General features: G+C 34.9%; 1 protein-coding gene across 5 annotated transcripts in view; it reads left to right on the top strand.

Moving 5' to 3' along the window:
* LRP1B (LDL receptor related protein 1B) overlaps positions 1 to 14,569 on the top strand; it is a 637,687-nt gene that overhangs the window by 458,536 nt on the left and 164,582 nt on the right. For all 5 annotated transcript variants that reach the window (XM_071435460.1, XM_071435459.1, XM_071435457.1 and 2 more), the window contains 6 exons: positions 731 to 895; positions 1,409 to 1,653; positions 8,202 to 8,333; positions 9,519 to 9,746; positions 12,585 to 12,759; positions 13,052 to 13,146. In XM_071435460.1, coding sequence (XP_071291561.1) covers positions 731 to 895; positions 1,409 to 1,653; positions 8,202 to 8,333; positions 9,519 to 9,746; positions 12,585 to 12,759; positions 13,052 to 13,146 — 1,040 coding nt within the window. The remainder of the gene's footprint in view (positions 1 to 730; positions 896 to 1,408; positions 1,654 to 8,201; positions 8,334 to 9,518; positions 9,747 to 12,584; positions 12,760 to 13,051; positions 13,147 to 14,569) is intronic.

Raw genomic sequence — 14,569 nt, 5'->3', positions numbered from 1 at the left:
CATTGTTGAAAATTCAGTAATCTAAGAACAGTTAGAGTTTATTTCTGTCTTCTTAGTGATGCTGCTTCTGTTAATTAACAAGACACTTCTTTGGTTATAACAATGAAAGTTCTCCTTATTAGAAAAACATTAGAGATGGTACAAAACTGAGAGAGACGACAATAAAACCTGTCTTTGAAGTTTTCTTAGCAAGTCTAATCTGTATAAAATTCATTAGTGACATAACAAAATCCAGGGGTCTTCATTAAAACACTCTTAAGAGTAGCTGAAAATCTCTTGTTTAGCCTGTTCCTTGATCCCTGCTACCTCAAATCACCTTTCTTCCCATTCTCCCCTCCCCATCCTTCTTATCCATGGATTGCTTTCAAAGGCTCTCATTATAATTCCTTTTAATGAGCTGGGTTTCTAATTATAGAGGGAAGACAAGGCAAGCTGCCACTTTGTAAATGGACATGGAAAAGGGAATGCTATTAAACGCCTAGTTTTGTTTTTTTTTCTTTAAAGTTCTTTATTTTCATGATAGCTTTAACTAATAATGAAATATTACCTCCATGTTACCCTAAGGAATGTATATAGAGACCCAAATTGATCTGTGTTTAATCCTTTCATTTCAAGTATGTGAATGGTTCAACCTTTTTTCCAAATGTTGCCTCATAAACCATTTCATATGTTTTCTTCATGCTTTAATATATTCTTCTATCCCCCTTTCTTTCCCTTTTCCTGTCACCAGAATTCTGTTTTGGACAGACTGGGATGCAAATTTCCCTCGCATTGAGTCTGCTTCCATGAGTGGAGCAGAGAGGAAAATCATCTACAAGGACATGGACACTGGAGCCTGGCCCAATGGCCTCACTGTGGATCACTTTGAGAAAAGAATAGTGTGGACAGATGCCAGGTAAAGTGCTCACAGCATCCTTATGCTCATTCCTCCATGCAGAAATGTGAACTGCAGTCTAAGTGGAATGTAGTTATGGACAATATGGACATGAAGAGCCCTGGGCAGGCACATGTACAAAATGTACATTGCTTTAATTTCCCTGCCAGCTGTGAGATCACCCATAGTCCTGGCTCCTTGTGCCTTTCATGTGTCCTCCTTGACACTCATCCATGCAAGGCCCAAGTTAGTTCATTATTTTTTAAAGTACATCTGAAAGAAAACTGAATTTTCTGTTTTATTTCTCATAGCATTGAGGCAAATTAAAGCATTATCCAAACAAGTATTTCATGTGTGTAGTTAAATTAATAATATGAACTTTATAATCTATAAAGTTAATGATTGCACTACAAAAATTCTTTGGTCTTGCCACTCTTACAAAGTAAGTTTTTTACACATTTTGCCCAATGTCATAATGGTCATGTGATTTTTATTTTATTTTTACATAATCTTAAATTTGGGGTTGTCTTGTAGATCGGATGCCATTTATTCTGCATTGTATGATGGAACCAGCATGATAGAGATTATTCGGGGTCACGAATATCTTTCTCACCCTTTTGCTGTTTCTTTGTATGGGAGTGAAGTTTATTGGACAGATTGGAGGACCAATACCCTCGCCAAAGCCAATAAATGGACTGGCCAAAATGTCAGTGTAATACAAAAAACAAGTGCTCAGCCATTTGACCTCCAGATTTATCACCCAAGTCGCCAGCCACAAGGTGAATATTTATAGAATAATTTATTGCTGAGGGGGGAAATAGGTATTCTTTTTATATATAAATATCTGGATTATTAGTAGAATAATTATTCCTCCTCTGAGGGGGGAAATAAGTGTTCTTTTTATACATAAATATCTGTGTATTATTTTGTCTTGAATTGTCGTGTTCAGCAGTGGATGAAGTCAAAAGCACAAAACCCATGTGGCAGAAGTTTTTATTGGCTACAAATATATATATGTGTATAGGTTAGGATGTAATGTGCAAAATAGCAATGCTGAGGAAAAAACAATATGATTTTTTTGGTGAGATATAACAAAAGACAGTGAATATTTTACAGAGAAATATTGGAAAGTGAAAAATACCATTGGAGGATGACCACTAATTAGTTACAGAATCTTTCACATTCTCTGGATAAATTTCAACTTTCCTGGCAAGAAGTTAATCTTAATACAATAATATTTTAGAATTTATCTCATGAATACTTGTTGTTTTTCTAATTTTTTTAATACTGAGAAATGATACTTTGTTTTTCTTCTCACCCAGGGTTTCTAGTTCTCAGTAAGGAACTTAGACTTTTCTGTTAGTAGGTTGTGAGCAATCTTGATTTGAAAACTTCAAATCCTGACAATTTTGGAAGGCTGTGTAAATGTATTGGAGCCCAGTTCTGCATTAGTTATCCATAGAAAATGATGTTTAAAGATCTAATGTAAATGAGTACCTGCAAGTAAAATTCTACTGCACACTGGAAGGCAAAATATTTGAGGAAAGTTCTCACATGGAATAAAGGAAAAGCAATGAATACCACTCATTGTTGGGTAGCGTTTCCAAGAGTGGTGATAACTGTGGCCTCTCAATATGTGACATAAATTGTCAGGATTCATTCTTCTGATGCTTTTTTTTAAATAATAAAGAGTGTATATTGAAGATATGTGTTACAGGGTTTTAGTAGATGTGAAGTCTCTTGGACTTCATCACTTTCTGAAATAAGGCATTGATTTCCCTTATTCTTCAGAATTTACTTTTTGGGGCAGGGTTCTTAAAAGCTGGCTGACTTCTGCTGAAGATAATATGTGTGTTCAGGCAGTTAAAATAGGAGTGGAGCAAATATGCATCTCTGCATACATCTTTCAAATAAGTTTTTTTTTCTTTCTTTTTTTTTCTTTAGTTTCAGATTTTTGGGTGCTTCTGTTTGTTTGGGGGCTTTTGGCAATTTTGTTTTTTTTGATTTGGCAATTTTTCTTTTAATTTAATCGCTCATAACTTTGGTATTTGAGGAACACTGTTCCATATTTGATGTTTCTAAAGCAGCAGGAGAGTTGCTATTTGCCTTTTCTTGCTCTCAGAAAAAGAACAACTCCTTTCTGTTTGGACTGGGGCCAGACAGCATCTTCAGAGGGATTCTGTAGCCTTGGGAGACATCAGGCAGTATTCCACAGTCACAGATATCTTGGCCCCCAGGCAAAGAAAAACTGTAGAAAAGTCTTCAGTTGTTTTTTGCCAAAATCAAGAAATTCAAGGATCAAGTTGTGTAATTGCAGCTTTTATTTTATGATGTAGAAAGCACTGGATTCTGATTTATGTTTGGCATTCTGGGTTGGCTCTGAATTACTGTCTTCCAGCAGGTGCAATTTTTTTTCTTCAAAACTGCAGTACCTTTTTATTTGAGCTGAAGAAATGATGATACTGCCTGATTACTTGTTAAATTTTCCTTTGAATTTGTAGCTATTTTGCAATAAATGAACAAGACATTGTGCAGGTTAGAATCTTAAAATAAAATTAGGAGTAGATTTACACTGCAAATTGTCAGTATGAGCAGAGCACTGCAGGATGAACATTTTGTATTTTCATCTCCATCTGGGTCATCTACGTGGGTGCAAGTTTATTAGCTTTTAATATATATTATCAAGGAAGTTATTTTGATTGAAATGAAGTAGAGCAGAGCTAAATAAACTCTCCTAGCCTAAAGCCATTTTATTTGAGTCAATCTATGACAGATGCTAATTTAAGGTAGCAAAGTGAAAGTGAGATATTTGTAGGGATGATAAGTTCAGCTCTCAGCAAACCACAGGGACTGGGGAAGCTTTTCCCCTAATGCAGAATATTCTCAGGAATGTGAGCTTGAGCCCCACTTGTCTTCCCAGAATCAAAGCTGTGTGTCAGGAGTGCTGGTAAGATGGCAAACATCTGGGAAGATGTAATTTTTTTTTTTCAGCTTCCATTTTCTTTTAAAAATCCACCTGCGGCAAAGAACAAGGTCTATTTTATTCACAAGAAGTTGTAGCAGTGCACTGCTGAGGATGGTGGTAAGGGGGGTAAATATAGAGCATTGAAAGGATCACAGCTTAAAAACATAACACTGTGAATTTCTCACACTTCTCCCCCTTTTTTTTGTTTATTTCTCCAAGGTACTAATTTGAATTAAAATTAAAAAACAAACATGGCTATGACATTATTTTTCTTTCTGCAGATTAAATTTTTATTTAGAAATCAGGACAAACAGTACAATAAGAAATATAGTATATTGGTGCCACTGGGCTCTTTTGTAATTAATAAAATGAAGAACATTTAACTTCATAGCACTGTTTTGTTACAATATTCTATTGAGTCCCAGATTGCCAGCTGTTTAAACTAATAAACTCTTACAGAAATGTAGCTAAAGATGAGAAGAACTAAAAAATTTTAATTTGAGATCTTATCTCAACCTTGTATATGTTCTTTTTACTTCAAAATGAGCAGAATGTTTGGTATACATATTTTAAATAATGCAAAATATATACACCAAAAATATATCTATTATTTTACTTATAAATATATATTTATATATTATTGTTTTATTTATATTATAAATATATATGTACTTATGTTCTTTTTTATCTATATATAATATTTATATGATTTTCTATGCTTTATCAAGAATTGTGGTGTGTTTCTGTTTATTTAGTTTCATGGTGAATATGTAAATTTCTTTACTGACTAATATTTGAAATGAACGATTAAAAACTGAAACAGAGTGATTAGAGGAAATAAATATTTTACTTTAGAATTTCCACATCTGATCAGTCCTAACCTGCAAATTTCAAAGATTGGTGTTAAAATAACCAGATATAATTGGGCAGTATAAAGATTTACTTTGGCTGAGTACTTTGGCCTTAGGAAAAGCAATTCTATTGGAGGTATTGACAGTGAGCAGAGGATTTGATCTGTGACTGGTTTTAAATGAGTGGGAATCAATTGCCAGCAATGTGAAATCACCTTTTGATGTGACTGTAGAGCAGATATTTGAATGTTTAGGCAGAATTCAAACCTTTTGAGCCCTGTTAAAGTGGAAGATCAAACTTTGTCTCACTAAAATCTGGTGCCACGAAGGGACAAGCTCAATATGAAGTTAATGCAGGGGATGAGTTGGCCACAGGAAATGCATATTGAGAGGTTGTCAGAGTAAGTTTTCATTTGTCAGCTGGTGATGGAATGTCTTGAGTGGGTTCTTTTTAAGGGTTACTAGTCAAGAAAAATAAGCATTTTGTTTAAATGAAGTTTTAGAGAGCAGTCAAGAAGCAATGTGACAGCGCTGACATGTGTACACCTGTGCACAGCACTGTGACACAAACAGATTGACAAGCAATCAGCACTGGAAATCAATCAAATCATGAAAAAGGCTGTCCAGTCAGGGAAAATGCCAGATCTGTGGCTTGCTGTGATCAAAAGGAAAACAGATTGCTGGAAATGATTAGGAAAGGAATAAAGCAGCACAGGTAGTGAACTGTGATGCTGTATAAATCCATACCACTCCCACAGCTGGAATACTGTATACAGATCATATACAGCACATCAAGAAAGCCTGACAGGCTGATCAAGAGTATGGGACAGGTTTTGCTGTGGGGACAGGTTGGCTGATGCTGCTGGAAATACCATTTATAGACAGGCTTCTGTATGGTGGCAGTCTGTGAAATCATAAATGGCACAGAAAAGGTGAGTAACAAATGCTTATGAGGTTATTCACAATAGAAATAGAAGTGTTAGAATGAGCACAATAAAATAAAAAAAAACCCAAATTTTTGAGAGTCAGAGCAATAACAGTGTGCCCTCAGGAGAATTAGTTTTTATTAGGAAATAAAGAGCAGGCTTAGCTGTTATTCAATGAAAGCAGTATGAATATGAAAGGAACCTATAAATATGTGTTGCTAGAAGTAATGTTTAGATCATGGTACTTTGCTCCTAGAGTTGTGCACTCGTGTGGAAACAAACACATCTGCTTTATAACATTGCTTTTCCCACCAATTTTGTGTTCTGTGCAATATGGGGGGAGTTGTGATGTGAACAGGACACAAATTGCACTGACTCCTTGGTGGATGCTTGGAGCACACTTGAACTACAACACTCTCTTTAAAATAATCATTAACCAACATGCCTTTTATTTTCTTTCTTTTGTCTGTTCTTGTTTTTAAATTCCATTCCATAAAGCACTACTTGCATGGAAAGACAATACAGGGATTAATTATTCTTAGGCTCAAAGTAAATCCTTGTCACAGATGGTTGTGTGCATACAGAGAGGTTGAAATTCCAAAGAAATTACTGCTCTGTATTGGCAAATAAATGAAAGGAAATTCTTCTCTGCAAAAACAGGACCAGATTTTTACAGTCTTGCAACACCTGTGGAAAAAAATGCCAAAAAATTGCAGGAGGTTGAATCTCTAGCTGGTGTCCTGATATCCCTTAGAACATAAATGATTCTGTGATCTCCTTCACATTATTTTCAAAACTCTAATTTGTGTTTTGTTCCTGATGTACACTTCTTAGGGATAGATGACTTCTCTTTACTAATAGTTTATTAATAATTGGAAAGGGTCCCTGAGCCTTGTTAACTTCTGTGTCTTTTCTTCAACTCCACTTTTTTTTTGTCCTCCACATGAAGTTGTGAACTTATTGCAAGAGATCACACTAGATTTTATCTGTGTTCCTGTTGATACAAGAAAAGTGATGTTAAATAAACATTCTTCTTTTTTAGTTCCTGGGAAAGGCTGAGTGGCCTCCAGTGCTTAAAAGGGGCAAATGGGATCATTTTATAGAAAACAGTAAAAGCCTGGCTTGTGGTTTTTGCTGTTTTGGGTTAGGGTTTTTTTTTGTTTTGGTTGGTTGGTTGGTTTTGGGTTTTTTTCTGGTTTTGTTTTTGGTTTTTGTTATTTTGTTGTTTTTGGGGGTTTTTTGTTTGTTTTTTTGTTGTTGTTGTTTTAATAGAATGATGGCTAAATTGTAATTAATGGGTTTTTCCAAGATTTTGGAAGCTTCTTTCTTCCCACAGTACAGGTTAGACTAGTATGAAGTTAAAGGATTCAGGAACTGCTGGATAAATTTAAGGAAGCAAGCACTGGTGGAAAAAAAAATGGTTCAATGAAGAAAACTTTGTCTTCAAATTTTAGTGCTTGAATTTGAGCTAAATTTATTTTTTAAGGAAATTCATACATTTGATTGCCGTGATTATTGAATTTCTTGTACTGCAGCCTAGCACAACGTTAGGGGAATATATTCTACACTAATTTGTTTTGTTAATTATAAGTTTGTCTTTGAGTCAGTCAATCCACTTCCTTTTTCATCAATGTTGATTTTCAAGGGTTTTTTTTTTCCTTACAAAAGGAAGACTCAACATCATTTCTGTTTATGCTTGAAATGTCTCTTCAGCAGTGCTCTGGAGCTTTGGGGTTTATAACAAGGAATGAAGATGATAAGAACCATTTCCAGGTTTTGTTAGACTCAGGGGCTCCTCTGTGGTCAGCTTTCTTCCTGCTCTTTAAAGCAATTTCAGCACATCTTCTTCAATCAGTGAACTATAGGAAGCAACTTGTCAAAAGCTACACATAGGAGAGGTTTTCTTTGAGAAAGCAGAAATACTTTGCTATGTTTTAGTTGGGTTTTTGGGATTTTTTTTCCATTTCAGATTCTCTTTCTGTGTTAGATTTCCAACTAATATTCTAGTAAGGAAATCAAATTGAGAAGAAAATTGAATTTGCCATAGTTCATCTCATAATCTAAGCTTTGACTATTGCTTTCACACAATTAAATCTGTTTTTCAGGTCCACATCATATTGACATTTTTTTAAAACCCATGTGTCTTGATTAGGCGTGTAAGATTTAAATTTTATGAAAAGGCTGCAAAATTCTTATCTCCGTGGGAAAATTACATCCAGCTGGTTCCTAAACTTATAGTTATAAACTGTGACTGTATTAAAATGCAAAAATTAAATATATATAGATATATATATATATATAGAGATATATCTAAAGGTGTTGCTATGGGGCAAATATATTGTTTATATATATTTATATATATGTATCTATGTATGTGTATATGTGTATATATATATATTTTCTTGGACTGGAGTTGAATATTAGCCTATAAGAAATTATTAGAGTACAAGCTTAGTTAATCACTTAGACTGGGATTGTCTTCAGACAGAATTTTTACCTTCTCCCAGCTGTTTGGCAAACCCTGATATTTAACAGTGTTTTTAGTAGTGTTTTACATGTTGTGTGTTTCAATGATTGTGTTTTAGCTCCCAACCCTTGTGCTGCTAACGAGGGCAGGGGTCCCTGCTCTCACATGTGTCTGATCAATCACAACAGAAGCGCTGCCTGTGCCTGTCCACACCTGATGAAACTGTCTTCAGACAAAAAAACATGTTATGGTAAGTTTTCCTCCCACAGCCTGTCAATTGCATTGATTTTAGAATCAATGGACAAATTAATGTTAAAATAAAATCTGCACAGTGCTTTTTTTAATGGTGTGTTTTAAAAGGTGAAGCTGCTCTTTGAGAATCGATGACTTATTCTAATAGCTGAGGTCTGTGGTGCTTTGATATTTGCTGCCACAGCTGTTCTTTTGTGCTGCTGCTGTGTGTGATGTGTTCATAAAATTTATCTCTGCAAAACAGAAAGCTTTATACTGAAACGTGCATCCTCCCAACATTGTGAGTCAGGTAAGCTGAATAACGAAAAGATGCTTAATACCTTAAATCTCTACCTGCTCTGGAGTTGTCTTAGTTTCATTTTCAAGGATTAAAAAACAAAGAGTAAATATTAGAAGTGCATCCTTGCAGGGAAGTTTTATGAAAAACTGCAATACACACTTTTAAGCTCTAAAAGCCCTTGAAATGTCAAATAATTGTGTGTATTATCTATAAAAGCTTGTACTAAATCATCCTTTTTACTGTTGATTAATAACATTCAAGAAATAGAAAAGAAAATAATATTTTGGCACATCAGGGAGATTGCAGGGAAAAAAAGTTACTTTTACTGTTCATTTGCAGGTGCTTACTCCAACTATTCAGAGTTTTGAGATTAAAAAGAGAGCTCTGCTTTGCCTTTAATTGATCATCCTTTTTCACTAGTGGAGGTGTAAATTAAAACAACCAATTTGCCCTTTTTGTTCTAGCTGTTTGCTTTTCACACACATACATTTGCTGTTTGCAAAACTTCCCTTTTACAGTGAATCTGATGCCCTGAGATACCAAATGTAAACATCTCTTACAATGTGCAGGTGAAACAGGATTTGTTTGAGTGGACTAAAGAGGGCGAAATGTTTAAAATAACATTTTCAACATTTTTTTTTCTTTCACACTCATAAGACCATATTGATTTAGAAGTATGGTAACAATGTCCAATATACAGAATTCTTATATTTTTTCTGTGTTTTTTATGCTCTATAACATTCTTTCTCAAGTGTCACTAGGCTGCAGATTTTCTGGAGATGTTTAATCACGTTTATAAATGTCATCTGCACCTTTGTGAAGTGCTCTCAAATGAATGACTTTGATTTCTGTTAGAGATGTTGTGAAGAGGATGAGGAATGACGTTTTCCCTTTTTCTAACAGAAAGAAAGAAGTTTCTTCTTTATGCACGGCGTTCAGAAATAAGAGGGGTGGACATAGAGAACCCATATTTCAACTTCATCACAGCCTTCACTGTTCCTGACATTGATGATGTGACAGTCATAGATTTTGATGCTGTTGAGGAACGTTTATACTGGACTGATGTGAAAACACAGACCATCAAACGTGCCTTCATCAACGGGACTGGCTTAGAAACCATCATTTCAAGAGGTAAATAGCACAGCATTGAAGTAAAAATAATTCCTTCTAGGTAAATGAGCATGCTGAAATAGGAACATGCAGGTTGCTGATATGTGTAACTTGCCCCGGTATTGGATAATTGATCTAAACAATAAGCAAGCAGAATTTTCTTTAGGATACTAGTTCACTTTATTGATTGATAATTCAATATTATGTAAACAAATTGGGTTGTAATTTTGCACTGATTTTGCGCAAGACTGAAATGTGTAGTAAAAAAAAGGAAGCTAATGTCTTGAAGGTAGAAAGAATAAAGATGAAAAGCAGGAGAAGCATGGTATTCTGACATAGCTTTGCACTGAGGAATTTCCTGTGTGCTTTGGTCACCTATGTTGACCTAGCAATGCAATGGGCTCTGTCAGGGTTATTTTCTCTTTCTAGTCCATGTAGATCTCTCAGCTTTGGGACCATTGGTGAAACCACAACATGGCAGCCTTTGGTGATACTGGTGTAATTTTGGTGATACTGCTGTAATGTGGTTTTCTTCTGTACACAATATGTACATAAGTAGAGAAACTTAATGAATGTAAAGTCTATACCTGATTGCTTCAACCCTATTTCAGTAGCCCTGGTACTGAAGTGAAAACTATTTTTTGTCCTTGGTAACATTTGGTTTGTGTTTCCAACCACTGTCCGCTCCTCTCCTGGCAGCACTTGTTGTTCTACTTTGTAATGAACCTACCTGCTTGAAAATGGGAAAAACTGACTATGTGAAAGCAAATTTTTCTAACTCTGGTTCCCCAACAGTTAAGGAATGTTTGGTGGGGAAGGAGAGAAAAGAAATAGCTCAGTTGTGTAAGATCAGATCTTTTCTGACTTGGAGAACAAATAAACCATGTAGCTGATTATCTGGGGACTTGAGAAAATAAATAGTTCAAGCTCTGCCTCTTGTTTCACTTTAGAATAAATTACTTCTGTGTTAGCACATTTTGGGAAATGTTTGGACAAATATGGCAATTTCCCCATTTTCTAGACTGTGAATTTATTTATTTTGCATAGCTACTTTTTCTTTTCCCCTGCTATTTCAGAGACAACTTTATTAACAATCAGATATGTTTTTCAGTCCCAGTAATCAGAACAAGGCTTAGAATACCTCCTAGAGATCTTTATATCAGGCATTCAGGTGCCCAACAGAGGGACTTGTTGCTTGCTTTTTTTCAGAAAGTAGTAGAACAAAAAAGTTGCTTATTATAGAAAAACCACTGAACTTGTCAAGGAACTTAATGAAACCAAAAGAAATACACTATTCTTTCAGATTCCTTTTATTACGGTAGTTTCTGTGGTAGAGTTTTTTCGTGGTTTGTTTTGTTTTTGATTTCTTTTATGGAATTTTTTTTAGTTCCAGATGTAACTTTTTAATCATTAAGTTTGAGAAAATTACAATGTTCTGGCACATCAAAACATTGTAAAGACTATTTATTATATGTAAACTATCTTATTTGCTTACAGCTTTATTTTTATACTTCTTATAAGAACATAAGAAGCTGTGTAAGCATGTCCTGCTGGGGTTCTCATCGGGTGAAGTCTCATGCCAGTGTCACAAAGATGCCAAGTCATACTTTAATCTTTTTAAGAGTATAAAATTATTTTCTATCCTACAAGCAAAAAAAAAAACCCAACAAAACAACAAAACAGACAAAAAAAAGCAGAAGGGCAGGAGAGCAATTTAAAATGGGTCAAGGACTGTGTGTTTGGTGTCCTTTGCTGCATTTTGTGGAGTTGGCAAACTTCCTAATGCCCAATCACTGCTCAGCCTCATGGATTTGCAAAGCAGTCCTCAGCCACTTCCATGTCAGTTTGTCAAGGGCAATAATCCTTGTCAGTTTGTCAGGGCAAATTACCATGTGGAGTTGACAGGAGATGTGTACAAATGATGAACTATAATGAATCATTGGATCACCCTTGGCCTGTTGCCTTCTCCACAAAGATGCCAGCCACTATTAACTCAGGACAGAGGGGTGTGTTGGTACCTAGAGATGGAGCAGTGACTTTCCACCCAGTATTTCAGGCAGATTTTAACACAGATTGACAGTTATTTAAATACCTTGCTAAGGAAGACCATCAAGTTACCAAATCAGTCTTATCATATTCCTGTTTTGCTGCCTCAGGTAATAATTGTGCTGTGACCCTCAGCCCCCCACAGCTGCTCTTTCCTGGGGAAGAGAATCAGAAGGGTAAAAGTGAGAAAAGTCTTGTGTATCTTATAAAAAAAACAACTTAATTTGAAAAGTAAAAGCTGTGAACAGCAAGAAAGCAAAATAAAGAATGCATTCCCTGCTTCCCATTGGCTGTCAGATGTTTTGCCATATCAAGGAAGGCAGGGCAGTAACTTGACGTCTTCAAACCGTTCAAAAATAAAACCAGTGAACTTCTCCAGTGACACAAATATTTAAGAGCTACAGTGGTTTTAATCCAGGTCCTCTGCACTGAGCCTTTGTGGAGCTGAGGTACGAAGGAGGCTTTTAAGTTTCAGCATAGCATTGTTTTAGAATGCCACTGAGCAATAAACACTTTCTGAAGTAGAAAAATACAATGCAGAAGTTCAGCATCTCTGATTAATTTTTTGGGATAATTGGTTTCATGCTGTGAATATTCAGTGAGATTTTCATGTTCTTTTTGTTAGTGTATCAGGCCCAGGAAGAAACATAAAGATTATTAATTCTTGGCAACTAGTTAATAAATCCATCTGAATAGAATATTGCACAGTATTGTTAACAAACTGTAGAATAAATTATTCCTTTTATTTTATTTTTTTTAACACGGACAACAATCCAGAAAAAAAATCAAACAAACTGCTTTCCCTTTTTGCAGATATTCAGAGTATCAGAGGTCTTGCAGTGGATTGGATATCCCGTAATTTATACTGGATTAGCTCAGAATTTGATGAAACCCAAATTAATGTGGCACATTTGGATGGTTCCTTGAAAACCTCAATCATCCATGGAATCGACAAACCCCAGTGTCTTGCAGTTCACCCAGTAAAAGGGTAAGGTGTCCATGGTTGTGATAAATAAACTGCTGTAAAACTCATCATTTATATTTTAAGTTTGGCCATTCTGTTTTCTGTTAAACTTAAAACCACAAATTTTAAAGACTTTACTGAAAATATCTTAACTGAATACTTCCCTTAGAAAGCTGCTGATAAAATCATGTAACTATAATTTTATTTATTAGTTTTGCACTTTGTCTCCTAAACTGATGAATGTTTTCACTGCTAACTCATTGGAAACACTGTGTGCACAAAGCAATATTGTAAATACTTAAATTCTCCTCTTCAGGAAGCTGTACTGGACGGATGGCAACACAATCAACATGGCAAACATGGATGGCAGCAACAGCAAAATTCTCTTTCAGAATCAAAAGGATCCTGTTGGTAAATACCTGCTTTCCTGTTTCTTTTTTAACTGAGAGTGATTTATTATGGACATTATCTTGAATTCCTATTTATATGTACAATGAGGTTTTTCATCTACCTTGATAAGAACAGACATAAAGAAATGAACAACACTTGAGTTACTGTTGTGTTTCACAATTTAAGATGTTTTTGGCCCATTCTAACTGAAATCCACTGTAGATTTAGTGGAATATTATTGACTTTTAGGACTACAGTAGACTGAAGGAGACTCCATCTATATTTATCAATTTTTGTATCATGGTTACAAAAATGTGGAGGTCAGGGTTTTAATAAGTCATGGATATTTGTGAGAGGATGCTTTGACTGCAAATGTAGATCCTTCCTCACCAGAATCTCAGCTGCATAATCAAAATATAGACTGACCCATAACTTTTTACACAGAGAAAAAAGCCACAGTTGAAGCATGAATTTCAAATCATGACTTAACCTCAGTTTTAGTATTTGGAGATTCACATAGTTTATCATAAAATTATGGCACTTAAAAAAGAAAAAAAAAGCTCTTTCCATGTGTACTTTTTGGTTTTGTTCAAGTCTCTCTTTGTAGATAATCTCATTTTTTAGGGAGTTAAAGTGGTAATGTCAATTGTTGCTGCCTTATTAATGGCCCACCAATAAAGTGAATTTAAAACATTTGGTTTTTTACAACTGAATGCATTAAGCAAGCAGAAGTGAAAGTGATTTAAAGAATTCAATAAATTTGACATAAGAGCAACATGACATGCATTTTAGAGCCTAAATTCAATGAATTTTGTAGAAATTACTTGATAACTGTTTTACTGTTGATAAGATTATCTGTCTATCCACTTGAAGAGACAATTACCTTTTTATCTGGAGAGAAAAGAGTGGCAAACCCACTAATTTTAAGGTGAAGAAAAAACACTTTTAATAACATTGGAACAATATTAAGGACAGCTCTGTGCAACACTTTGCTCTGAATATTTTGTGATCAGAAGTCTCAAGGTCCTAAATTGCAATGCTTAGTGTTTCCAGTATCAAACTCTGAAATAAAATATATGCAAAATGCCAGTTTCAATTTTCCATAAGCAAAATACAGTCCCATGCTAAGAACAACGAAATCCTTCTAAAGATTTAGAAAGTAGCAGTCTTAAAACCCTAATTAAATATTTCATTTTTTTCTCTGAGAAAACTTTTTCCTTAATTGATGCTCTAGTTCATGCAGTGCTAATTTTGAGTGTTTGGGGAGTTCTCAGGTAGATTGCTAAAAAAGACAAATATCTGGTTTATTAGAGTTGGATATCCTAGAAATTGATGGGATGTTCTTGATGCAAAATTGCAGAATTTGAAAACTGAGGGAATTTTCCAATCTGTGACCTGAATTAAGCTGATGGATTTATTTTCCCTATTTGAGCTCCATCAAAAC

The sequence above is a fragment of the Agelaius tricolor genome, unplaced genomic scaffold (assembly GCF_023055355.1).
Source record: "Agelaius tricolor isolate 1412-34295 unplaced genomic scaffold, bAgeTri1.0.p SCAF_10, whole genome shotgun sequence".
Lineage (NCBI taxonomy): Eukaryota > Metazoa > Chordata > Aves > Passeriformes > Icteridae > Agelaius > Agelaius tricolor.
Note: the sequence above shows the minus strand (reverse complement) of the source record. Positions and strands in the feature narration are given on the sequence as shown.